The sequence below is a fragment of the Megalobrama amblycephala genome, linkage group LG18 (assembly GCF_018812025.1).
Source record: "Megalobrama amblycephala isolate DHTTF-2021 linkage group LG18, ASM1881202v1, whole genome shotgun sequence".
In the NCBI taxonomy this organism is placed as follows: Eukaryota; Metazoa; Chordata; class Actinopteri; order Cypriniformes; family Xenocyprididae; genus Megalobrama; species Megalobrama amblycephala.
This window is the reverse complement of record NC_063061.1, coordinates 17,457,463-17,484,772: the sequence shown is the minus strand read 5'-3', so window position 1 is coordinate 17,484,772 and position 27,310 is coordinate 17,457,463. Positions and strand designations below refer to the sequence as shown.

Sequence of the window (27,310 nt, the reverse complement as noted above, 5' to 3'; positions counted from 1 at the left end):
CTTCTCGGTCCCGACTGCACAATGTACTCTTACCTCTTTTTTTTAACAATGTACGCAAGGGGCTTACAATCGGATGAAAAGTGATCTATGACACTATGTACGAACATACAGTGTCCCCAAAAATGATTAACTGTTACTGTCCCATAGCCATTACATATTTAAAACAGTAATATCCTATACTAAACCTAAACTAATCTTGACAAAGCTTACAATATTTGGTGACTGATTTTCAAAATAAATTACAGAGGAGCAGTAATTATTAATTTGCAACAAGAATATTTTCATTCTCATAAGGCATGTTCAGACCTTATTTTGAAATAGCGATGAACATGAAAAATCATTAAAGATTGTTGAAACGTGTTTGTTTTCATGCCAAGAGTTCAAAAGATAACATCTATTAATTTTTTTGAGAAAAACGGTCTGAAAATGTTTTTAATAGAAAAAAAAATACATTTATGATTGTGGCGGCGATCTATAACCCACATGTTGTTTATATGTTTATTGTTTATGTTTATGAATTCATATCAAATTCTGCCCATACTACTTCTATATAGGATGTCTACTTCATAAATTGTATGAAAATAATGTAAATATATGGTTCAGATCACTCAAACCATAGAGGCGCCCATATATGGTCAGTAATGGAGCTTGGTTGTCATCTAGTGAAAAAGTGTGGTACTGCACCCAAACAAAATCTTACTGAAAGCTCATTTTTTGAGATATCAACCTGAAATTTGGAAAACAACTTGTTCAGATTTTTGGCTTTGATTTCCTTGCAATTTTAGAGTAAAACTTGTTTTGTAAAATATATATTTTATATAAATTACATTTTCATAAACTTAAACTTCTATAACTTTTTTTCTGTTTCACTTACATAAGTTATTTCACTTATTTCACTACAATAATCTGCCAAATTTCATCTTTAAAACAAGACCAGCCTTATGTCTATATTCTAGAATTGTCTAAGTATTCCTGAATTACAACCATTTAAGTTTGGATAGTGCATTTTCATGTCTATATAAAAAGTGGGGGTGACAGTTAACAGGTTAAGCCACATTTATAATGGTATGAATGTCATTAGGTAGGGTAGAAATAATAATAATAATAAAATAAATAAAATGGAAACTGCAAACAAACTTTACTAGAGAACTAGATTCAATTATTTACATTTTTCTCTGAACTTTTCCACAGACCCCCCTAGAACCCTGTTGAGCCCCATGATGAACTGGTTGCATAAAATATGAATGTATGATTTACTTACATTGGCATAAAAATATAAACAGAATCAACTGAAAAGGTGTAGGCTGAAGCCATTTTGGGTGTCTGTTTTCCATCAAGGAAATAAAACTTGTTGCATCACAAAATCATGGTTTGTGGATGAATAATTTTTTTTATGGCTTATTTTGACGTAAAATCCATGTACCTGATTATTATATCGGTTTCTGATGGTCCCTGAAATCATTCTATTAACAGTTTGTGAGAATATGTGACAGAAAAGCTTTTCTGAATGCACTTTTAATATACAAGCAGGGCTTACCTGTAAAATGACTTCTAATGACACTAAATGTAATTTAGTTTAGGTGATTAATTAACGAAAGCAGATTTATATATCGATTCTACTCTTTAATCCCAGGATGCTGTTTCTGTGTATCGCATATAAATACATTACATACTAAATATGAATGTTAGTGCATGTATAATCTGCTTTTGCTTTAGTGAAAGAGGGCGGGTCGCACTCTAGCAGCGACCGTCTCCTGGGCGGCGTGTGTGTGTCGCGAGGCTCAAGCGCAGTGTTAGCACTGCTAGCGCGAGGCTCCATTCACTTCATTGAGAGTTAGCCGTTAGCTCGTTCTTAGATTGAGTGAACATGGCGGCGGTGCGCAGCCTGCGGGTGTCTGTGAAGTCCGAAAGCGCGTCCGATCGGTCAGAGTCAGACTCCGAATCAGACTCGGATCGAGATGCCCGGGAAGCGGAGCCCATGGAGGTGGAGGAGGGAGAGCTGGAGTCCATACCTGTTCGCCGAAGTTTAAAGGAGCTGTTGCCGGTGAGTTAGCCCGTAGGCCTCTTTCAAACCACGGCCTCGCGTAGTGTAGGAGGCCGGCCGTTGGTGATCATAATGCGGTGTTTGGTTCAGGGCGATTGTTCGTCGCAGCGCTTAGCCTGCTTCTGAACAGGTTATGGTAATGGGTTTATGGTGGGTTATACTATATTTGCATAATGTATAGGGATAGTCTGTTTTCGTAGGAACTTGTGAAAGTGATGTAAATCTCTGGCCCAAGTTTCCTGAGACTGACAGACTTCATTTGGTGCAGTTATTTCTATACGGACATTTTTTTTTTGATTGTATATGACCGTACAGAACTGTATTGTAGATATAAGTGACCATCTTGAATCACAAAGTGCCAAGTGAAGACATTCTTCTGTATTTGCTGCTCATGATGCATCCCTGTATGATTATCGTTACGTTAACTGTTTCCACAGGACACCAGCCGACGCTATGAAAATAAGGCTGGCACCTTTATCACTGGAATCGATGTCACGTCTAAGGTAAGTGCCAGTTGGATGTGTGAATATATTAGCCGACCTAGTAATGTACCTGTTGTTCACCACATTTGTACGTTTTCAGGAGGCCATTGAGAAGAAGGAGAAGCGAGCGAGAAGATTTCATTTTAGTGCAGAGGAAAATCTGGCCCAGAAGAACGTTGTTCTGGACCGGGATTTGTTGAAGAAAGGTAAGAAATCTTAAACAGCTATAGCACAACAGTTGATTTAAAGTCGACATGAAATTAAATTTCACCCTTTTTATTTACTAAATGCATGTTATAGATATTATTGTAAATAATTCATCCATGCATGTTCCTTTTTTTGACCTTGTATTGTTTATTCGCAATGTCATTAATGGATCTCCTGGTGAAAATGACACAATGCCTTCACATGTTAAAATGTTTGATGAATGTGATGTGACGTGTGGCCAAGTATGGTGTCATACTCGGAATTTGCTCTGCATTTCATCCATCCGAGTGCACACACACACACACACACACACACACTGTGAATACACACCCGGAGCAGTGGGCAGCTGTTTATGCTCCGGCGCCCGGGGAGTGATTGGGGGTTAGGTGCCTTGCTCAAGGGCACCTCAGTTGTGGGTAATGAAAGTGGAAACATACATTCCCTGAGATTTGAACCCACAATTTTGGGTTACAAGACTCAAAAGACAAGACACTTTAACCATTAGACCACAACTGGCCCACGTTAAAAACAATTTAATAGTGTTTATAATATTGACAGTTTATGAAAAATGTTTTATGTTAAAAATTGTACGCGTTTATTTTTTGTAATTTGTGAGATCTGAGAAGCATTAATGTTAAAGTTTTTTAATTAATTGCACACAGATTTTTAACATGACACAGCAGTTAATCCAGAATTTTGCCATTCAGATTTTTTTTTCTGTGGAACCTAGGGGTGTAACGATACGCTCAGGTCACGATACGATACGTATCTCGATACGGAGTTCACGGTACGATACGTATCACGATATTTTGAACAAAATGAAACTGAAATTCAAACAAGATTTATTAAAAAAACATGAACAAATTTCAATCATTTTCCTTGTTGTACATACAAGATCACATTTCAATAAATGTAATAAATATAAAATTTTAATAAAAACCTTCTGTATTCAAATTAACAGTTGAATAGGGCTGTCTGTCACTGAAAAAAAATGTTAAATTTAACATGAACTTAGAATTATGAATAGGGGCCGTTCACATATCGCGTCTAAAAACGCGTGGAAGGCGCGGCCGCACCGCTTCTCCTTCTTTCCAAAGCGCTTGCGCTCCCGTGGCGTTGGTCGTTGCTATGCAACCATGAACTGAGCTCTCCAAGAGGATCAGGATGTTTCTGCAAAGGATAAATGATTTCTAGCCCTTGCATTAGTTTTACTACAAGATATATTGATGGAGATAAGATATAAAAACCACCATGTACAGCAATGATCAGCTGTTCGGCTGAGCTTTTGATGTTTTGTTATGGAAAGGCCATAGCTGATCGGTTGATTCTTGTCACACGACCTGCGGTGCGCTTGCGGCATTCTGAGAAGTTGAGAATTGCATGCGCGTCGCGACCGCGTTGATCCCATTATGAGCGCGCCTGCCGCGCGGCTACATTTGAAAATAATAACGGACTTGCACTACCTACTTTTGCTTTTCTGTGAGCACAGCTGTTGCTGTGCACTGCGGTGAAAGAAACGACTTTTCTCACGCGACCATGCAAGAGACTGACATGAGAAACGTTTAAACCTGCTTGCAAGATTCAATGTGTGCCCGAAACACTTACTGAACTAGAGAGCTGATTGAGACACACCATCTACGATAAATCGTTACACCCCTAATACTTATAGTAATTTAAAAATGTGGTAGCATTGGATCTGGACAGGAAGGATAACTCTGGGAGTTGGAAGGGGTGTGTCGCGATTCTGCCTTCTCACATCGCGATACAGGTTCGTGGACCTGCGTATCGCGATTTCGGTTTCATATCGCATATCGTTACAGCCCTAGTAGAACCCCATTGCTCTTTCAACATGAACAAAAATGGAATATGTAGGAATGCAAATAATATTTGAGAGCTACGGCAGAAGGCAAAAATTAACAAAAGACTCATAAAAAGCTATTACATAGCTTAAAGGGGTGGTTCAGTGTTTTTTTTTTCTAGGCTTGATTGTGTTTTGGGGGCACAGTTTAACATGTCTTAATGCTTAGTTTTTTTGAAAACGCTGTATTTTTCATATATTTTATCTTTATTCTACACCTCTGTTTTCACTGTCATATGAATGGCTTGTTTGACTTCCTGCTTCTATGAAGCCACTCCCTCCGAAATACGCAGTGTGCTCAGATTGGTCAGCAGGTTGGTAGCTGGCCCAGTGTATCATGATTCGCTGAAGCATCCGGAAACGACACGCTCCTTAACATTCGTTGCTTCATTGAAAATGTAAATAATAGCGTAGGGCTGGGCGACATATCGCATGCGATTGTCACGCGCATTTCGTCAGTAAAGCCGGTTCCCTGATTACCGCCAAATCGTCATCACCTGCTTTCAAATGGAGCGGCATTTAACAGACAGAGCCGTAGTTCACTGACAAGCTACGCAATATTGCGTTCATTATCGAAGGCGATTCATCTGCCATATGAACGCGATATTGCGTGGCTTGTCAGTAGGGGTGTGACGAGACCAGTATCTCACGAGACGAGACGAGACTCGAGATTGAGTTCACGAGACGAGACAAGATGGCGAAATACATGACTAGAAAAAATATTCTGCAGGTGTATTTGAAATGTTTTAACTAATCATTTTGTAATGAATGTCATTTCAGTTCTACTTTCTGAGACTGAATTATCATATGCAGTAAAAGACAACAATACTGAAGTACTGTAAAAGGTTTTGCCACTAACTCAACTGACTGGCTTCTCTTCAGATCTTACTGTACATGAATTATGAGCTTCTACAGCTTTTGACCTCCTAACTGAACTCCTCTCCACAAACTGATCACAGAAATAAAAACAGTATAAATAAAAATGGTAACACTTTACAATAAGGTCTCATTTATTAACATTAATGTATTAACCAACATCAACTAACAACGAGCAATATATTTGCTACAGTATTTATTAATCTTTGTTTGTTAGTTGATAAAAATAGTCATTCATTGTTAGTTCATGATAGTTCACAGTGCATTAACTAATGTTAACAAATGAAACCTTATTGTTTGTACTAGTAAATAATAAGAAGAGAAAACTGTTATTCATTTTTATGGTAACACTTTACAATAAGTGCAACCATAATCGCACTCTTTCAATATTCAAAGATCAAATAAGACCAAATTTTTCTTTGATACAGAGCTAGGAGATGGTTACAACTACACTGCCCAGCCTAAAATAGGTTTCATATTGAGAGATATTTGCATTCATCAGGGAGCCGCTTTCAAATGCGGGGTATTGAAATCACGTTTGAATGCGCGCGCGCGCGTTTACTTTCACTTTCAACGGTCGCGCGTACTCTGTAAATATGGAGCGGCGGCGACCGTTATCCAACTGAATTAAATGTTTTTTTTTTTATTATTTAAATACAAAGCAAAACGACAGTGGAGGCATAATGTAAACGTAGCGGTGGCATATTCTTTCCTAATCATCCTAACACTCTGTCATGGCAACATCACGAGACTACTTTTCGCCTGACGAGAAATCTCGTCACAGTTTAGTCTCGCGAGATCTCGTGCCACGAGATCTCGTCACACCCCTACTTGTCAGTGAACTTACGGCTCTGACAAAAAGCCCATAAATATTACTTTAAAAAAAAAAAAAAAAAAAAAATATATATATATATATATATATATATATATATATATAGGGCTGTCAATCGATTAAAAATTTTAATCTAATTAATTACATACTCTGTGATTAATTAATCTAAATTAATCGCATACATAATTTTTGTTGTGAAAGTATTAAATATTTCAATTCAAATTAATCAATGCAGGGTTTTTCCTGGGTCAAAAATGGTCTTCGGTGGTGACAGACATGGTCATCCACACAAACAGTAAAAAGTGCCCTACTCACGTGATCTGCGAGCCCGATACTGACAATAAGTACCCGTCACTCTCACCGTAATTCCTTCTTGAAAGAAAAAAAACGTGATTTTATAGCTTTGTAAGAGAAGATGCTTTTTTGCTAAACCTGAAAAGTATTAAAAAGTAGCATTTAGACGTTATATTAACTATAAATATAATTTTCTACCATATACAATTGAATGCACCTAGCTAACAACAACTTGCTTTGTTCTGGTTTCACCTCACTCCAGTCTAAACTAACTGATTTTATAGGTAGACCTAATTTACTGTGGATTATTAAGGTTAATTTTACTAACCACTCTTGCTAAATGGGGTAAGCACACTTATGTTCTCATTTCAGAGTTTTTCGAGTAAATGATTCATTATAGACCATGTGGACAGATGATTCATTAAAATGAATCTGTTCAAATGAGTTATTAGGTCGCGAATTGGACATTAGCGGACGTTGACGCGTTGCGTGCGAATCGCGACTGTTATTAGGACATCGCAAAAGATTTGTCAACACAGAAAACACTTCACCACTGGATAGGATTTTCTTTTTGTTTACTGAAAGTGTGGTTTATGTCAGCTGCACGTGCAGGGCACCTGTCAGAGAAGATGAGGTGACGTTATTTTGAGCACTATTCACACCCAGCGGTTATTCAGGAAAAACATTCTCCGAATGCGCCTGTGAAACATGGATTCGGTCTTACGAACTTTTAGCATTGTGTCAGTTGATTATTATGTGTGAGGTAACGTTAGAGTGCAAAGACGGTGCTTACTTTGAAAGAGCTCGCTCGCACGAGAATGGCTACAGGTTCAAAGTTCAATACGGAATGGATTAATCTGCGTTATTATTTTTAACGCGTTATTTTTTCTCAGATTAATTAATCGAAATTAACACGTTATTTTGACAGCCCTAAAAATATATATATATATATATATATATATATATATATATATATATATATATATATATATATATATATATATATATATATATATATATATATATATATACATACATACATACATACATACATACATACATACACACTACCAGTCAAAAGATTGGAAACATTACTATTTTTAATGTTTTTGAACAAAGTCTCTTATGCTCATTAAGGCTTCATTTATTTCATAATAAATACAGAAAAAAAACAATAATATTGTGAAATATTATTACAATTTAAAATTATGGTTTTCTTTTTTAATATACTTTAAAATATAATTTATTTCTGTGATGCAAAGCTGAATTTTCAGCATCATTACTCCAGTCTTCAGTGTCACATGATCCTTCAGCAATCATTCTAATATGCTGAGTTGATACTCCGTTATTATCAGTGTTGAAAACAGTTGTGTTGCTTAAAATTTTTGGAACCTGTGATACTTTTTTTCAGGATTTATTGATGAATAAAAGGTTAAAAAGAACAGCATTTACAAAAGATTTCTATCTTAAGTAAATGCTGATATTTTGTAACTTTTTATTCATCAAAGAATCCTGAAAAAGTATCACAGGTTATAAAATAATATTAAAGGTGCTAAAGAGGATGTTTTGTTTTATACATTTTTGCAATATTACTTGAAACTGTCTTTACTAACTGATAAAAGACTATTTATTAGGTGCACTGAAAGGAATAATATTAATATACATCATCTGTGCACGAGGTAGGGCCTTAAAAACATCAGCCAATTGTTTACGCGATCATCGCGTAAACGATTGGCCCTCTGGCTTGGTTCCTTGGTAGAGATGAGCGCGGCTGCACGCTCCAGTAACTTTCCACACTCCACAGGTGCCGCATGCAATGATTTTGTCAGGAGACAGGAGTAACAACTGCAGATTATGAGTTACCTGCGGTGAGTCCGACATAATGAATCCAAAAAACACGACACAGCGAATGCCGGTGGTAAACACTCGTGTTCCAATACTCGTGCACGAGTTTTGGGAGGTGTTCCCTCGAAATGAGCTGTGAAGGAGGGGGGTCGTTCTTACGCATGCGCTCATTTCAAAAACTCACTAACAGTCTTTGGTTTCTCAGTCGACGAAAAGATCCTCTTTAGCACCTTTTAAGCAGCACAACTGTTTCCAGCATTGATAATAAATCAGCATATTATAATGATTTCTGAAGGATTATGTGACACTAAAGACTGGAGTAATGATGCTGACAATTCAGCTTTGCATCACAGAAATAAATTATATTAAGGATATTAAAATAGGAAATCCATAATTTTAAATTGTAATATTTCACAATATTGTTTTTTCTGTATTTATTATAATAATAAATGCAGCCTTAATAAACATAAGAGACTTAAAAATAGTAATGTTTCCAAACTTTTGACTGGTTGTGTGTGTGTGTGTGTGTATATATATATATATATATATATATATATATATATATATATATATATATATATATATATATATATATATAAATTAGTGCACAAGTTGTACTCAAGTATCGACATGAACATTCAGTCATCCTTTACTGTCACTAATTTTTAGTAAACTATCCTTTTAAACGGCCCTTAAGCTCATCTCTCCCACTCTTGTGTACTGTGCACTCTCTCTTTAGCAATCCCAAAGGTGCGTCTGGAAGCCCTACACATGAGTGGAGTTGATGACATGAGCACTCAGGATGTTTTTGGCTACTTTAAAGAGTATCCACCTGCCCACATCGAGTGGATAGATGACGCTTCCTGTAAGTACAGCCTCACGGATATTATTACCCCACTCTCATAATTATACATGTTGAATGCATCCAAATCTGAAATGGAAACAGGCAAAGTTTTAAGACTGGATTGTGGTGCTCATAGTCAGATCACTCTGTTTCCAGGCAACGTGGTGTGGCTAGACGACATCACTTCAACCAGAGCTCTCATTAACTTGAGTCGGATGCCAGACAAAGAAGAGGTCACAAACACAGACTGCTTGAAACCCTCTGAACTTCCTGTCCAGCCGCAGAAAGGTTTGTCTTCTCATTACCTCGTCACCTTGAAATAGACACATTCTGTTCCACCAAGTTTTGCGAAACAAAACTGTCACACTGTTGCTGAACAGCTCGGCGAAGCCGTGGCTCTGATGATGATGATGAGGAGGAGGAGGATGAGGAGGAAGGCGAGGTAGATGATGACGACGAAGATGAGGTGGTGAAAGTGGATAAGAGCAGGAGCAGTGATGGCAGTGAGGGTAAAGCTAGCGACATTGAGGAAGAGACGGAAAAGAAAACGCCGGACACTGCAGAGGTAAACTGGTCACATCCTATAGATAGATTCTTAATAATAATTGTCATAATTTTTTTTGAGAAGGGATGTACCTTATAGTTCATCTTTTGATCCTAGACAAGCCTCCTGTCACAAGCAGAGCGAGAATCTCTCCTCCGTAATGATCTGCGGCCTACAACCAAGCCCTTCAAAGGCAACAAGCTGTTCTTGCGCTTTGCCACCCAAGGTGAGAAACATACTTGAGTGTCACCTACAAATAGAAGGAATTGTGTCATTTTGTCAACTTCATTAGTCGAGAGGGGCTTTCGCACCAGATGAACCTTATTATAGTTCCTATAACTAATGGCGGAAGTACCTGCTTTTTGCCGTGTTCGTGCCACTGGAACTGGGAAAGATTTTAGTTCTAGGAACTCCTTTTCCAGCAAGCTAAATTAGCTCCTACTTCAGAGTAGGGTCTAACCCAGCACAATAGGAACTACCAGTGACATGAGTGTACGCTGATTGGCCGAATGCAAGCGAAACACCGGCACTCGACAATTTTAAAAAGCCATGTAAACACAGTTTATAGCCTATATATTTACTCCACGAACATGGAAAATAGCAATAGATGGACCATCGCTGAAGTCCAGGCACTTTTCAACCTTTACACTAAATAGGAAATCCAACATGACTTTGGCGAAACATGATTATGTATTTCTGATCAGCTAGTGACTTTGGGCATGAACCACACAGCAAACGCTAATACTTTCTTGTATACAGTTTACTTTCTTTGTTTAATAGTTCTATCTAATGATGTACAAGATAGGACTGTTAAACGGATCATAAACGAATGAAGTTCAAATTAAAGTCCCGTACAACAACCAGCTCTAACTGGTGGTGCGAATGCAACCCTAGAGGGTAATTTAGTTCTCTGGGGACTGCCGTGGTGAACTTATTTCTTATAACTACCCGGTACGAAAGCCCCTAATGCTGATTACGTTGATAAAGACCAGGCTGTTCACAACTGCAAAAAAAGATATCTGCATGCGAACACCCTTTAACTGTTATTTTCCTTCAGATGACAAAAAGGAGTTGGGTGCGGCCAGGAGAAGTCGGTACTACATGAAATATGGGAATCCAAACTATGGTGGCATGAAAGGCATTCTAAGTAACTCTTGGTAAGAAGAACTTACCTGCAAACAAACACTGCTAGAGATTTTCATAGACCTATACTACTCAAAATGGTTTGTTTTTAAAAAAAATAAAAAAAATAAATACTTTTATTTAACAAGGACTAATGGTTTCAAAATTAGCGTATTAATGCATGCGATACTTTTTTTTTTTCGGTTTAATGGGTTAAAAATATTTAACACAATTAATGCAGCATCCATTTTTTTCATTATAATTTGGCTAGCAACAAGACAAACGAGAATGCGCTGTATGTGAATGTCATGTCTGTGTGACACACACGACTCGTGTGCACAGAAAGACACTTGCCAGTATCAAGTTCTCTTTCGTGCTTGAACAAACAATAACACTCAGAATTATCCCAAAATGTCAGTTTGTCACGTATCCTCATAAGAGCAGGCTTAAATTAGTTAAATAATGTCCTTAATGAACTTAAAGGGATAGTTCACCCAAAAATGAAAATTTGATTTTTATCTGCTTACCCCCAGCGCATCCAAGATGTAGATGACTTTTTTTCTTCAGTAGAACACAAATGATGATTTTTAACTGCAACCGCTGCCGTCTGTCAGTCAAATAATGGGAGTGAATGGAAACTTCTACTATAAGAGTAAATAAAACTTGCTTAGACAAATCCAAATTAAACCCTGCGGCAGTGATGTCTCGCACTCATCGAAGTATAAGCGCGAGACATCACTGCTGTTGTCAGAGCGCGATCAGACCTCACTAACCGAGTGCTGAACGCAGTTGGACATAGTGGTGTATTAGAGGTAAAAAATTATATAAATACTGTTTGGGTTCTCGCACAAACCAATCGTTTCGTGTCTTAGAACATCAATGTGTCGTCACGAGCCGCAGGGTTTAATTTGGATTTGTCTGTGCAAGTTTTATTTACTCTTATAGTAGAAGTTCCCATTCACTCCCATTATTTGACTGACAGACGGCAACGGTTGCAGTTAAAAATCATCATTTGTGTTCTACTGAAGAAACAAAGTCACCTACATCTTGGATGCCCTGGGGGTAAGCAGATAAACATCAAATTTTCATTTTTGGGTGAACTATCCCTTTAAAGAGTTGTAAGAAAATGAGATGCGCACCAGATCCGTGTCATGTTCGGCAGCGGCAGCTCTTAAAGTCACAGCAGCCTAATAAACCAGTTGCTGTAATGTCTAGAGTTGTCAAAAGTACCGTCTTCGGTACCTAGTCGGTACTGAAATTTAAAAAATGTGATGCTTTGAGCCAGGGGTCTCAAACTCAAATTGTCGGGGGGCCGTTTCTGTGATTGACACCTCATAGGAGGGCCATATTATCCTTCAAGTGCAAGAAAGCGCAACATTTCAGAAAATTTACTTTCCTTTGCATTATTTCTCATTTACTTCAAATTTCATTAGGCCTACTAAAATATTTTGTATACCTATACTATAAATATCTTATTTACCATACTAAATGTAAACAGCAGTGTCTCTCTCATTGTTACAGAGTGTAATTAGGGCCCAAGCGAAAATTCGCGCAGGGCCCTCTTGTTCTTCTAAGGATTATTATTATTTTTTTAGGGCCCAAGCGAAAATTCGCGCAGGGCCCTCTTGTTCTTCTAAGGATTATTAGGGCCCAAGCGAAAATTCGCGCAGGGCCCTCTTGTTCTTCTAAGGATTATTATTTTTTTTTTTTTTTTTTTTTTTTTATTTTTTTTCCGTCTTCCGGGGCTTTTTGGGGGCCTTAACATGCTCAAAAACTCTTGAAAATTGGCACACACATTGGAATCCGCGGCCATTAGGACGCCGGAGAGGCTGGTACCCGGGCGTGGCAGGGGGGCTCGACAGCGCCCCCTTGAAAAAAGTCTGAAAATTTGGTCCATATATTAAACACGCTTGCACGTATTAGTATGAAACTCAGTACACATATAGACCTCATCGGGCCGAACAACTTTCGTGCTCTAAGTTAAACACCACGCCAACAGGAAGTCAGCTATTAAGGGTTGTTTGAAAAACGCATGCTCTGGAATTTGATATACTCCTCCTAGACGATTAATCCGATCGCCACCAAACTCGGTCAGCATGAAGTCAAGACACTGATGATTAAAAATTGCCAGGGGATTTTTGATATCTCGAACGGTTTGGCCGTGGCGAGGCAACGAATTTATGGCGAGAAAAAGGAAACAGGAAATGTGTTATAACGTCTGCATACATATATTGATCTTTATGAAACTTCACGAGTGTGTTCGTTATAGGAGTCTGATCACATGGATGTGACTATTGTGAGTCAAAGTTATAGCGCCACCAACTGGCAGCAGGAAGTGTATCACTTTTTGAAATGTTTTTGAGATCACCCTCTTATTTTTACCTGATTTGCTTCAAACTTCATCAGTGTAATGTCAATACACAGCAGATGTAGACCTATGACAGGATTTTTGATATTTGAAATATTGTTGCCATGGCAACAGGTCAAACTGTAATAATATTCTTGAGTGTTTTTGAGGCTCTTAACATGCTTCAAATTGCATGAAACTCGACACACACATCAATATTGTCAACCAGTAGACATGGACAAAGCCATAGAAATGGGCGTGGTGGAGGGGCTCAGTAGCGCCACCTTTTGACAAAAGTGGGGGGGTTAGTTTTTCCTACAATCACCAAACTCGGTACACATATTGTTCTCATCAAGCCGGACAATTTTCTAATTTACATTCATTAGCTCCGACCAACAGGAAGTCAGCTATTTTGGTTTGAATGTTAATTTTTTGAAAAAACAGGCTATGAATTTTATACTACTGCTCCTACAGGGTTTATCCAATTTACACCAAACTTTTTTTAACTTGTTGCTAACACATTGAAGTTGTTTAATTGCAAACGGATTTTGGATATCTCAAACGGTTTGGCCGTGGCGAGGCAACGAATTTATGGCAAGAAAAGGGAAACAAAGTGTTATAACTTCTGCATACATTAATTGATTTTGATGAAACTTCGGCTTAGTCTTCGTTGTACAAGGCTGATCACATGGATGTGACTATTGTGATTCAAAGTAATAGCGCCACCAACTGGAAGCAGAAAATGTGTCACTTTCAGCATACATTGAGATCACCCTCTTATTTTTACCTGATTTGCTTCAAAATTCATCAGAATAATGTTAAAACTTGGCACATGTAATCCTTTGAAAATGGGCAGGGAGGAGGGGCTCTATAGTGGCACCTTGTAGTGCAGTAAATGTGGAGTGAATTTGACATAGTCCTTTGATGTTTAACCGTTTTAAAGTGCCTATTGCCCGCTGTGCACAGTTGCCCTGAAGCCACCGGGGTGGCGGTGCCACCGGGCTTGGGCCCGCCATCGCTGCTCGCAGCTATATTTATTATTTTTTTTTTTTTTTTTTTTTTTTTTTTTTTTCCGTCTTCCGGGGCTTTTTGGGGGCCTTAACATGCTCAAAAACTCTTGAAAATTGGCACACACATTGGAATCCGCGGCCATTAGGACGCCGGAGAGGCTGGTACCCGGGCGTGGCAGGGGGCTCGACAGCGCCCCCTTGAAAAAAGTCTGAAAATTTGGTCCATATATTAAACACGCTTGCACGTATTAGTATGAAACTCAGTACACATATAGACCTCATCGGCCGAACAACTTTCGTGCTCTAAGTTAAACACCACGCCAACAGGAAGTCAGCTATTAAGGGTTGTTTTGAAAAACGCATGCTCTGGAATTTGATATACTCCTCCTAGACGATTAATCCGATCGCCACCAAACTCGGTCAGCATGAAGTCAAGACACTGATGATTAAAAATTGCCAGGGGATTTTTGATATCTCGAACGGTTTGGCCGTGGCGAGGCAACGAATTTATGGCGAGAAAAGGAAACAGGAAATGTGTTATAACGTCTGCATACATATATTGATCTTTATGAAACTTCACGAGTGTGTTCGTTATAGGAGTCTGATCACATGGATGTGACTATTGTGAGTCAAAGTTATAGCGCCACCAACTGGCAGCAGGAAGTGTATCACTTTTTGAAATGTTTTTGAGATCACCCTCTTATTTTTACCTGATTTGCTTCAAACTTCATCAGTGTAATGTCAATACACAGCAGATGTAGACCTATGACAGGATTTTTGATATTTGAAATATTGTTGCCATGGCAACAGGTCAAACTGTAATAATATTCTTGAGTGTTTTTGAGGCTCTTAACATGCTTCAAATTGCATGAAACTCGACACACACATCAATATTGTCAACCAGTAGACATGGACAAAGCCATAGAAATGGGCGTGGTGGAGGGGCTCAGTAGCGCCACCTTTTGACAAAAGTGGGGGGTTAGTTTTTCCTACAATCACCAAACTCGGTACACATATTGTTCTCATCAAGCCGGACAATTTTCTAATTTACATTCATTAGCTCCGACCAACAGGAAGTCAGCTATTTTGGTTTGAATGTTAATTTTTTGAAAAAACAGGCTATGAATTTTATACTACTGCTCCTACAGGGTTTATCCAATTTACACCAAACTTTTTTTTAACTTGTTGCTAACACATTGAAGTTGTTTAATTGCAAACGGATTTTGGATATCTCAAACGGTTTGGCCGTGGCGAGGCAACGAATTTATGGCAAGAAAAGGGAAACAAAGTGTTATAACTTCTGCATACATTAATTGATTTTGATGAAACTTCGGCTTAGTCTTCGTTGTACAAGGCTGATCACATGGATGTGACTATTGTGATTCAAAGTAAATAGCGCCACCAACTGGAAGCAGAAAATGTGTCACTTTCAGCATACATTGAGATCACCCTCTTATTTTTACCTGATTTGCTTCAAAATTCATCAGAATAATGTTAAAACTTGGCACATGTAATCCTTTGAAAATGGGCAGGGAGGAGGGGCTCTATAGTGGCACCTTGTAGTGCAGTAAATGTGGAGTGAATTTGACATAGTCCTTTGATGTTTAACCGTTTTAAGTGCCTATTGCCCGCTGTGCACAGTTGCCCTGAAGCCACCGGGGTGGCGGTGCCACCGGGCTTGGGCCCGCCATCGCTGCTCGCAGCTATATTATAATTATATAATACTATTACTAATATAATACTATTAATTTAAATAGTCTGGTGCGACTTCTCATATCCAACAAGATATATGGAATAAAAAAATCTGTAATTTAGGAACAAAACCAGCAACACTTGTGGCGTGGAGGGGTCAGAAATAAACAAAAAAACTGGAGCTATATATCAACTTTATTTTGCCAAAAAAATTAAAATCTCTCATTGTTACATTATTAGTTTTTAACATCTAGTGGAAGTATTTTCCCTTACTTTATGTTAGCTTAAATAACATTAAAATCTTGCACTGAACTAGTGTTAATTTCATCACCTATTTTTAATTTAGTCTTAGTCTTAGTCTTGTGCCAAATGTCCTTGTTAGTTTTAGTCATATTTAGTCATTCACATATCTTTTTTTGTTAGTCAAGTTTTAGTCGACTAAACGTCTCGTCATTTTAGTCTAGTTTTAGTCAAAAGAAAACTCAAGGTATCTTAGTCAAGTCTTAGTCGACTAAAAGTCTTTTAATTTTAATTTTAGTCTAGTTTTAGTCAAAAAATTGTAGTCTTTTTTTTTTTAAATAACACATTATTACTGAGATTATTACTGATAAACATTTCAGTAAAAAAAGTGTTTCACATATCTCAAACATTGGTTAAATGTCATAATTACCTGACAAAATACACTTGTTGAAAGATTTTTGTTGAATGCAAATGTTAAACATGTCTGGTTTTCAATTTCTGATTTAGGAGACACATTCACAAATGATTAACCTGTTCTGAAGAGTATTTTATTTTAACCAACACAATTCAAAAGCTAGCATGTCGTCGTCGCTCGTCACTCGTGTTCGCTTTGGGTGTTGTGTGTTCAGCAGTTTCGTGTTGCAGCCACAGGCGTATGAGACCTGTAAAGCCTCATTTACACTGCACGCGTGTGCGGCTCGTTACGGCTGCGACGCGGCTACCGGAGCTGATACACGGCCACTCTAGTCAATGCTTGTGTTTACACCAGCCGCGCCGCGGTGCGTTTGAGAAGCGTCCCAGAAGCAGCTCGATGCGCCGCTTCGCTAAAGATAGGCACCTCGCCTCCAAGACGCAAAGCTCTAATACAAAACAAAGTCAAAATAATCACCCTGTGTAAACTCCCGCTCATATTTTACATCACTAGAAACTGACGACAAGAGATTCGAAGTTGAAAAACTTGAAATTTCTTTGTGTGAGTTGACATCGCGCAGAGGACGGAACAACACCTTGCCGGAGCTGCACACTCATGCAGTGTAAACAAGGCTTCAACGAGGCTTAACTTGAGCAACAGCGCGAAGCCGCAAACTCATTCTGAATATTTTAAAGGCGTAACAGCTGATGAAAAAGCAGAGACGATTGTAGACGAAAATGAAGAGAGATTTTATCTTAGTTTTTATTTTATACAAAACATTTTCGTCTCGTCTTTTTTCGTCAACAATAATGCATGTTAATTTAGTCTTAGTCAGCGTTTTGGACAGTGGTGCAGTCTTGTCATCGTCTCGTCTTAGTCATGAAAAAAAAGGTCGTTGACGAACATATTTCGTCTCGTCTCGTCTGACGAAATTAACACTACACTGAACAACACTGTACTGAACAAATACAATCCCTGAATACATTTGTACACTTTGTTTCTTGACAGACACCTGCAGCGCTTGTGCTCACACAGCTGGGCCACATTTGTCCAAGATGTCGTTTGAGCATCGGTAACGTTTAATGGCTGCATCGGACGCGTTTCGGTGGTTTAAATCGGCGCTCATGACTTAAAGTCAAGTGCTTTTACTGTAATTTAGGCAAGCGCGCTCATAATAGAAGCGATTGAGAGCGCGGCTCATGGTTGCATAGCAACGACAGACGCCACTGGAGCGAAAGTGCATTGGAAAGGAGAATGCGGCACGGCCGCTTATGTGACGCGATATGTGAATGCCCCTTAGAACGGCGACTTTTTCTTTGCATATCAGACAGGTAGCAACTAGAGAATAATAATAATAATAATAATAATAATAATAATAATAATAATAATAATTTAGCGGGCCGTATTATGTTTTATTTTTGAGATCAGTTGCGGGCTGGGTAGAGGGGGTGGGCGGGCCATAAATGGCCCGCGGGCCGGCAGTTTGAGACCACTGCTTTGAGCGCTGTTGAGCGGATTCATAAACACCTCTGATTGGTCATTGTTTTGACGCACTCATCGGATATGTCTGTGATTGGCTTTAATGATTGACACTTCAAAAATATTGTAAATAGTCATCAATGATGCTCTTCACCAAATGCTTACACAGATACACAAGGGAGCGTAAAATCAGCGGACCAGTCCACTGATAGATGGCTGCTTTCAAATGAACCTGCTCCCGCTTTCAAAACACTTTCGAATTCAAATGTGTGCTTTCAAACACTCCTGTAGACAATCACAGACATATCTGATGAGTGTGTCAACACAATGGCCAATCAGAGGTGTTTACAAATCCACTCAACAGCGCTCAAAGCATCAAATTTTTAAAATTTCAGTACTGATTGGTACCTAAGTCAGGACTTTTGACAACTCTAGTGATCAAAGATCAAAGGTAACAGAGAATATTGTAGCTTTAATAAGGGTTGATCTATATTTAATTTATGCAGTGAAGACTGCATATACAGCACTAGGAAGAACGCATTAAATTGATCATCCTTATAATAGCAGTTAGGGGTGTGACGAGACGGGTATCTCACGAGACGAGACTCGAGATTGAGTTCACGAGACGAGACAAGATTTTTACACGCTATTTTTAAAGGTGCCCAAGAATGCTGTATATAATAATATAAGTAATATAAGGTGTCTCCTGAATGTGTCTGTGAAGTTTCAGCTCAAAATACCCCATAGATTTATTTTAATTAATTTTTAATTAATCTGCCTATTTTGGGGCATCATTAACTATACACTGATTTTGGCATCGCGCCGCCCCTTTAATTCGCCTGCTCCCTGCCACACAAGCTGTTGACTATATTACAGCGCATTTACAAAGTTCACACAGCTAATATAACCCTCAAATGGATCTTTACAAGATGTTCGTCATGCATGCTGTATGCATGCTTTGAATTATGTGAGTAAAGTATTTATTTTGATGTTTACATTTGATTCTGTATGAGTTTGAGGCTATGCTCTGTGGCTAACGGCTAATGCTACACTGTTGGAGAGATTTATAAAGAATGAAGTTGTTTATGAATTATACAGACTGCACATGTTTAAAATTGAAAATAGCGACGGCTCTTGTCTCCGTGAATACAGTAAGAAACGATGGTAACTTTAACCACATTTAACAGTACATTAGCAACATGCTAATGAAACATTTAGAAAGACAATTTACAAATATCACTAAAAATATCATGTTATCATGAATCATGTCAGTTATTATTGCTCCATCTGCCATTTTTCGCTGTTGTTCTTGCTGGCTTACTTTGTCTGTGCACAGATCCAGACGTTAATACTGCCTTTCCTTGTCTAATGCCTTGAACATGGGCTGGCATATATGCAAATATTGGGGTCATACATATTAATGATCCCGACTGTTACGTAACAGTCGGTGTTATGTTGAGATCCGCGTGTTTTCCGGAAGTCTTTTAAACAAATGAGATTTATATAAGAAGGAGGAAGCAATGGGGTTTGAAACTCAATGTATGTCTTTTCCATGTACTGAACTCTTGTTATTTAACTATGCCGAGGTAAATTCAAATTTTGATTCTAGGGCACCTTTAAGAAATCCTCAATGGCGAAATACATGACTAGAAAAAATATTCTGCAGGTGTATTTGAAATGTTTTAACTAATCATCTTGTAATGAATGTCATTTCAGTTCTACTTTCTGAGTATGAATTATCATATGCAGTAAAAGACAACAATAATCAATACTGTAAAAGGTTTTGCCACTAACTCAACTGACTGACTTCTCTTCTGTATGATTTCAGTCTCTTCAGACCTTACTGTACATGATTTATGAGCTTCTACAACTTTTGACCTCCTAACTGAACTCCTTTCCACAAACTAATCATAGAAATAAAAACAGTATAAATAAAAATGGTCACACATATGCAACCATAATCGCACTCTCAATATTCAAAGTGCAAATAAGACCAAATTTTTCTCTGATACAGAGCTAAGAGATAGTTACAACTACACTGCCCAGCCTAAAATAGCTTTCATATTGAGAGATATTTGCATTCATCAGGGAGCCGCTTTCAAAATGCGGGGTATTGAAATCGCGTTTGAATGCGCGCTCGCGTTTACTTTCACGATCGCGTGTAACTCTGTAAATATGGAGCGGCGGCGACCGTTATCCAACTGAATTAAATGTTTTTTATTTAAATACAAAGCAAAAAAAAAGACAGTGGAGGTGTAATGTAAACATAGCGGTGGCATATTCTTTCCTAATCATCCTAACGCTCTGTCATGGCAACATCACGAGACTACTTTTCACCTCGACGAGAAATCTCGTCACACATTAGTCTCGCGAGATCTCGTGCCACAAGATCTCGTCACACCCCTAATAGCAGTGAATAGCGACCGGCAACAAGCTGTTTAAAAAAGAAACCGAAGTATCACAGCATGATCCCATGCAACACGTGTCATATTTTTCAAGTGTTCTGGGGGTGTATGATAGGATTTGGTGAAAAACCAACAGAAATTTGATGCATTATTTAGCAAAATTATTGGCCATGGCCGTTGTTCTTCTCCGCACGGCTCCACGACGTGCATGTTCGTGAGACTATTAGCACCTCAGTTTTTCAGTCTCGCCCAGAAAAAGCACACTAGTTATGAGAAATCAAGATTAACAAAAACGCAGGTCAGTATATCCGTTGTGTTCGTAGTAAATTCTGACTGTCATCAGACAAACGGAGATCCGGTCCTGTGGTATTTTGCTCGGTGAAGAATGTACACACATACTTTTTGGGGATTTCTAGGCATTGTATTTCATGTCATCTTTTTTGTTAATCTTGATTTCTCACAACTTGTGTGGTTTTTCTGGGCTAGATGAAGTGAGCTGTGTGGTGCTAATACCAGTCTCATGAACACGCACCTTGTGCAGCAGAGACGGCCAAGAATTTCATTAAATAATAAATCAAATTTAGTTGCTTTTGTTTGTTTTTTACCAAACCCTATCGTACACCCCCAGAACACTTTGAATATATGGCACGTTGCATGGGATCATTCTGTAATACTTTTGCGTCTTTTTTAAAAAGCTTGGTCCTGGTCACTATTCACTGCCTTTAAATGGACGTTGTGAACTATCCCTTTAATCGTTTTCTGGAATTGTGTCCATTCCTGTAGGAAACGGAGGTATCACACACGGAGAATCCAGCGTGACATTCTAAAGACCAAAAAGCCTCTGATTGGAGACAGTATGGGACACACCCCACCTTACACTCATCGACACTCTGGTAAATCTCTTTTGAATAATAAACATCCTTGTCTAGTCGGTTGTTTTTTTTTTTTTGGTCTGTCAGTTGAGCTTTCTCTTTTATCAGCTGACCTGGTGAATCTGCCAGAAGAGCCTATAGAGGAAGAGGAAGAAGAGGAGGAGGATGGAGAAGAAGACATGGATGCTGATGATAGAGTGGTGGAGTACCGAGATCGGGGAGACAGGGAACGGGGGCCACGGCTTGGGGAAGGAGGTCTGCGTAATCGCTTAGAAAGCCCGTCGCCCGCATCTTCAGATTCAGATGAGATGGACTACGATCTGGAACTGAAAATGATCTCAACGCCTTCTCCTAAAAAGAGCATGAAGATGACCATGTATGCCGACGAGGTAGAAACCAACCTTCGCAGTCTCCGGTAAGTCCAGATTTCTTTTTGAATCCAAATGATCAAGCAGTTGCTACATTTTGGGATTTGATTTTTATCCTTTATTTTTATCCTTTGGATGTAAATGTTATTTATCTTTGTGCTGAAAAGATTTATGATGAGTTTGATTGTCTTGGTAGTAATTGCACATTTTGTCCCTTCTACTTTCCACTAGGAACTCCATACGGACCGAAACAAGTAGCAGTGTTAAGAGTCGCATTGGTGGTGGTGGTGGTGGTGGTGGTGGTGGTGGAGGAGGAGGCGGCGGCGGAGGAGGAGGAGGAGGAGGAGGAGGCTCGTCCAAATCTACATCAGACAAAGTGACTGATGTGAGGCAGTTACTGGAGGAGAAGAGGCAGGGAATCTCTCAACCGAGATCACGCCCCCCAGTGGCTACAACCGGCAAGACTGGTTAGTTATTGAAAGATGAAAACATAAAAATCTTAATGTTTTTTATATATATATATATATATATATATATATATATATATATATATATATATATATATAATAATATAATATAAGTTGTTTTAAGTACATTTAAGTCATTCTGCAGCCCCCTTGGGAGTTTGCTGAGGCCCCCTAGTGGGCCCCGACCCCTTATTTGAGAACCACTGATCTACTGGTTTCCCAAGAGCCCTTAAAAAGTGTTAAAGGGTTAGTTCACCCAAAAATGAAATTTCTGTCATTAATTACTTACCCTCATGTCATTCCAAACCTGTAAGACCTTCATTCATCTTCGGAACAAATTAAGATATTTTTGATGAAATTTGAGAGGTTTCTTTATCCCCCAATAGAAAGCAATGTAATTATCACATTCAATGTCCAGAAGAGTAGTAAAAACATTGATAAATAGTCCACGTGACAACAGTGGTTCAACCTTAATGTTATACTTTTTGTGTATATATTGTGTATACTTTTTATGTAATACTTTTTGTGTGAAAAAGCAAAGCAAAAATAACGACTTTATTCAACAATTTCACTGTTTACGTTGTATAGACAGTGCAGGCTTCCGGGTTCTACGTCAGAATGCTGAGTCATTATTGGCCAACGCTGTTCAGATAAACAGCATGAGGCATGCGTGTGATGCTTATGATTTTACTAGATTTTCAGATTTTACTAGTATTGGCACAATAATCTTTTTATTGCCTTTCTTTAAAAGTATTATAGTATCAGTAAAATCCAATAATGATTCACATATAATTCAGATGTATTTATGTTAGGGCTGTCAAATTTAAAGGTCCCGTTCTTTGTGATCCCATGTTTCAAACTTTAGTTGGTGTGTAATGTTGTTGTTAGAGTATAAATAAAATCTGTAAAATTTTAAAGCTCAAAGTTCAATGCCAAGCGAGATATTTCATTTAACAGAAGTCGCCTACATCGAACGGCCAGTTTGGACTACATCCCTCTACTTCCTTCTTTAATGACGTCACTAAAACAGTTTTTTGACTAACCTCCGCCCACAGGAATACACAAGAGTTACGTTTGTAGAGTGTGTTTGTCGCCATGTCGTCGAAACGCTGTTATTTTCATCCCGCAGTCCAATCACCGGGTCTGATTCCGGCTCAAATTGATAGGGTAAAATTAAAGACATGTTTACAATAACACTGAGCGCGTGCATCTCCACGTTATGGTAAGAGGCGTGACCTTTCCGGGCAAGGTTCGCTAAGCTGCTGTCGAATCACAACACAGGAACCGCTGGCACAATCAGAACTCGTTACGTATTTCTGAAGGAGGGACTTCATAGAACAAGGAAGTCATCAGCCCGTTTTTATGACAGTGGAAACAGCGGTATACAGATAAGTAAATTATGTGAAAAATACTGTGTTTTTTTACACGCGAAACATGAACACATGTTATATTGCACACTATAAACACAATCAAAGCTTCAAAAAAACACGAAAAACGGGACCTTTAACGCGTTAACACATGCGATTACTTTTTTTCAGTTTGATATATAAAAAATATTTAATGCAATTAATGCAACATCCGTTTTTTTCCGTCATAATTTGACTAGTGTTACATTATATGATCATGCTCTTATTCACGCAAATGCTTTTAAACCATTCAAGCACCACGAGACAAACAAGAACGTGCTGTATGTGAATGTCATGTCTGTGTGACACGTGACTCAGGTGCACAGAAAGACACACGCCAGTATCGAGTTCTCTTTCACTCTTCTACGAACACTCAGAATCATGCCTTGTCGAGTATCCTCATAAGAGCAGCCTTAAATTAGTTAAATAACGTCTTAAATGAACTTAAAGAGTTTTGAGAAAATGAAATGCGCATCAGATCCTCATAATGTTCGGCGGCAGCAGCTCTTGAAGTCACAGCAGCCTAATAAACCAGTTGCTGTGATGTCTCTCATTAATGTTCATCAAAGAACAATCTATATTAATCTATATTTAAAGGTGCCCTAGAATTAAAAATTGAATTTACCTTGGCATAGTTGAATAACAAGAGTTCAGTACATGGAAATGACATACAGTGAGTCTCAAACTCCATTGTTTCCTCCTCCTTATATAAATCTCATTTGTTTAAAAGACCTCCGAAGAACAGGCGAATCTCAACATAACACAGACTGTTACGTAACAGTCGGGATCATTAATATGCATGACCCCAATATTTGCATATGCCAGCTCATGTTCAAGGCATTACACAAGGGCAGCCAGTATTAACGTCTGGATCTGTGCACAGCTGAATCATCAGACTAGGTAAGCAAGCAAGGACAATAGCGAAAAATGGCAGATGGAGCAATAATAACTGACATGATCCATGATAGCATGATATTTTTAGTGATATTTGTAAATTGTCTTTCTAAATGTTTCGTTAGCATGTTAAATGTGGTTAAAGTTACCATCGTTTATTACTGTATTCACGGAGACAAGACTGTTGTTATTTTCATTTTTTAAACGCTTGCAGTCTGTATAATTCATAAACACAACTTAATTCTTTATAAATCTCTCCAACAGTGTGTAATGTTAGCTTTAGCCACGGAGCACTATCAAACTCATTCAGAATCAAATGTAAACATCCAAATAAATACCATACTTACGCGATTAGACATGCTGCATGACGAACACTTTGTAAAGATCCATTTTGAGGGTTATATTAGCTGTGTGAACTTTGTTTATGCAATGATGGAGTCGAGAGCTCGGGGGCGGGGAGCACTAGAATTTAAAGGGGCCGCAGCCTGAATCGGCGCATATTTAATGATGCCCCAAAATAGGCAGTTAAAAAAAATGAATTAAAAAAAATCTATGGGGTATTTTGAGCTGAAACTTCACAGACACATTCAGGGGACACCTTAGACTTATATTACATCTTTTGAAAAGACGTTCTACGGCACCTTTAATTTATAATTTATGCAGTTTCTGTATACTTCCTACTTGTTAGACGGGTAGGAAGGCCACAGGTAAATGACATTTATTATAATGGGTTTATGTGAAGATTGTTTCAAGTTAACTTAAATTAAAAATTAATCAGTCCTAAAAAATGTTTAAATTGATAGCATTCATAAAAAATGCCATTAAACAAATATTTAAAATATACTGTTTTTAAGATGTTTCTACATTAATTTGGAGAGTAACTGTGAAATGATTACAATACAAAAATATTAAACTCCAGTGTTTTTAATCATGACACAGAAAAAATGTGTCATTAATTAGTTTATTATTCAGTATATTAGTGTATATATTGAATAAAACATGTTTAAACTACTTCAGTTACCCTTATTTGCTGTTGATTGTGTGCAGTTAAGTAACAGAATTTAAGTTACATGATTTATTTTAAGATTGTTTGTTGTTAGCTTTTACACAAGCTATTAGTTTTATTTGTGCAGGTCTTAGAAATCTCGTAACATAAAGAGCAGATGAATTGAAATCCACAGCATTGCTTTAATTATAAGTTTTGAGCCGAGCAAACGTGGGCAATGAAATGTTGCATTTGTTTGTTTTACTCTCCACAGATGTGAGACAGAGATTAGGCAAGAGACCACACTCTCCGGAGAGACGTCGCTCCGTCTCTCCCGTCATCTCTAGAAACGCAGTATCTCGCAGAGAGCCTTTGACTGACGTGCGCAGCCGACTCGGTGTAGCTAAACACGACAGCCGTAGCCTGTTCCCAGAGTCCTCGAAAGACAAGAAAACAGGTACATGTGAAGTCTGTGCTCTTTTGGTTCTCTTCACATTTATTTTCTGATACTAATAGTATTTCTGTTTTCAGGGGGCTTGTGGAGTCGTCTCGGCCCATCTCACAAGGACAGCGGAGACGACGACAAGGCTTCTTCCCGAGCGTCTTCCTCAAGAGGAATAAGGCGACGAGATGACGAGGAATCTGACGGAGTTGAAGATGAAGAGGATGACTCTCAGCTGCAGAAGGTGTGGGGAGCAATGATCAAGCAAAAGGAGCAGCAGTCCAACAAGATGAAGAAAAGCCGGCTGGACAACCTGCCCTCGCTGCAGATCGAGATCAGTCGAGACAGCAGCAACGGCTCAGACAGTGACTCCTGACTGACTCCTACTGTAGGAAGTGTGGGAATCGGAGAAATGGTGAATGCTGTGGAAGAGAGCTGGAGAACATCTCTAATAGACTGGGCCAAGAGACCCTAAACATTCCCACACTCCCACCTCTTGCCTGTCTAAAGACTTTGCAGATGTTCTCTTTTGTCCTCTCTTCAGGAACTGAATTTGAGGGTGCTATTTGGAATGAGAGGGCAGATTTTTTTTTTTTTTTTTTTTTTTTTTTTTTTTTGTCATTTCAGAGAAAGGGCAGTGGATGAGTCCTACATGTTTTTTTGTTTTTCTTCAAAAGAAAATTGATGGATTGTATTTAACACACATTAAGGGGCCCATTTTAAATATACAGAGATGCACCATGTGTTCAAACACTTGCTTGGAAGCAATGTTATCGGATATGTATTAGCAATACATTTTCTTAATTTTGTCAGTGGTTGGTTTATGTTCATGTTAGATTATTAAGATTGAAATATCACTGTGGATTTGATGTCGAGAACATAAGGCTGGTCTGTTTCTTCCCCCCTCATCTGGTGCAAGCATTATGGATCAGTGCTTCATTGTATACACAGTCCTATGATAGGGACAAATAATGTAGCCAATGTAATGATAATTTTTCCCAAAGGAATGGCCTACATTCCCTAAATATATGTGGTCAGTGAAACATACAAGAATACGCATTGTGTGTTGAATAAAAGTCATTTGTTTTTTACATTGGATCGGGTCTAGAAATTGATATCGTACAAGATGTCAGTGTTCAGATTGTAAAATTACAAAAACAGTTAATGAAAATCTTTATTTAAAATAATAGAGTAATATGTCTGCGAATTCATGTAATTTTTAATTTGTAAAATGCATGTCCGTTTTAAAATTTTATTTCTGGGGTTGGCGGAGGGTTTCCGCATTACAACGACTTTTATTTTGAAATCTGCGGAACCGGAAGTGTTCTCGAAGTGCACTTTCG

The 27,310-nt window shown here is 38.4% G+C and overlaps 2 protein-coding genes across 2 annotated transcripts in view; both read left to right on the top strand.

The window, feature by feature from the left end:
• Nucleotides 1-1,713: 1,713 nt before the first annotated feature.
• On the top strand, nt 1,714-27,063 carry ncbp3 (nuclear cap binding subunit 3). The gene is made up of 13 exons (XM_048165573.1): nt 1,714-2,044; nt 2,482-2,547; nt 2,627-2,732; nt 9,178-9,303; nt 9,439-9,570; nt 9,663-9,847; nt 9,944-10,052; nt 10,884-10,983; nt 21,317-21,426; nt 21,514-21,820; nt 22,005-22,240; nt 25,800-25,982; nt 26,057-27,063. Exons 1-13 carry the CDS (start codon nt 1,868-1,870, stop codon nt 26,341-26,343), a joined length of 2,124 nt encoding a protein of 707 aa, XP_048021530.1. The 5' UTR covers nt 1,714-1,867; the 3' UTR covers nt 26,344-27,063.
• A 131-nt stretch (nt 27,064-27,194) lies between these two features.
• Nucleotides 27,195-27,310, top strand: part of pgap2 (post-GPI attachment to proteins 2) — an 11,709-nt gene continuing 11,593 nt past the window's right edge. The window contains exon 1 of the mRNA XM_048165574.1: nt 27,195-27,310. This exon is cut by the window's right edge and continues 512 nt beyond it. The gene's annotated coding sequence lies outside the window, so the exon portion shown is untranslated.

Coding starts and splice junctions, on each gene's coding strand:
- ncbp3 (XM_048165573.1), top strand. CDS start 1,868: ATGGCGGCGGTGCGCAGCCTGCGGGTGTCTGTGAAGTCCGAAAGCGCG. Junction 2,548..2,626: donor GAATCGATGTCACGTCTAAG/GTAAGTGCCAGT, acceptor GTACGTTTTCAG/GAGGCCATTGAGAAGAAGGA. Junction 9,304..9,438: donor GTGGATAGATGACGCTTCCT/GTAAGTACAGCC, acceptor CTCTGTTTCCAG/GCAACGTGGTGTGGCTAGAC.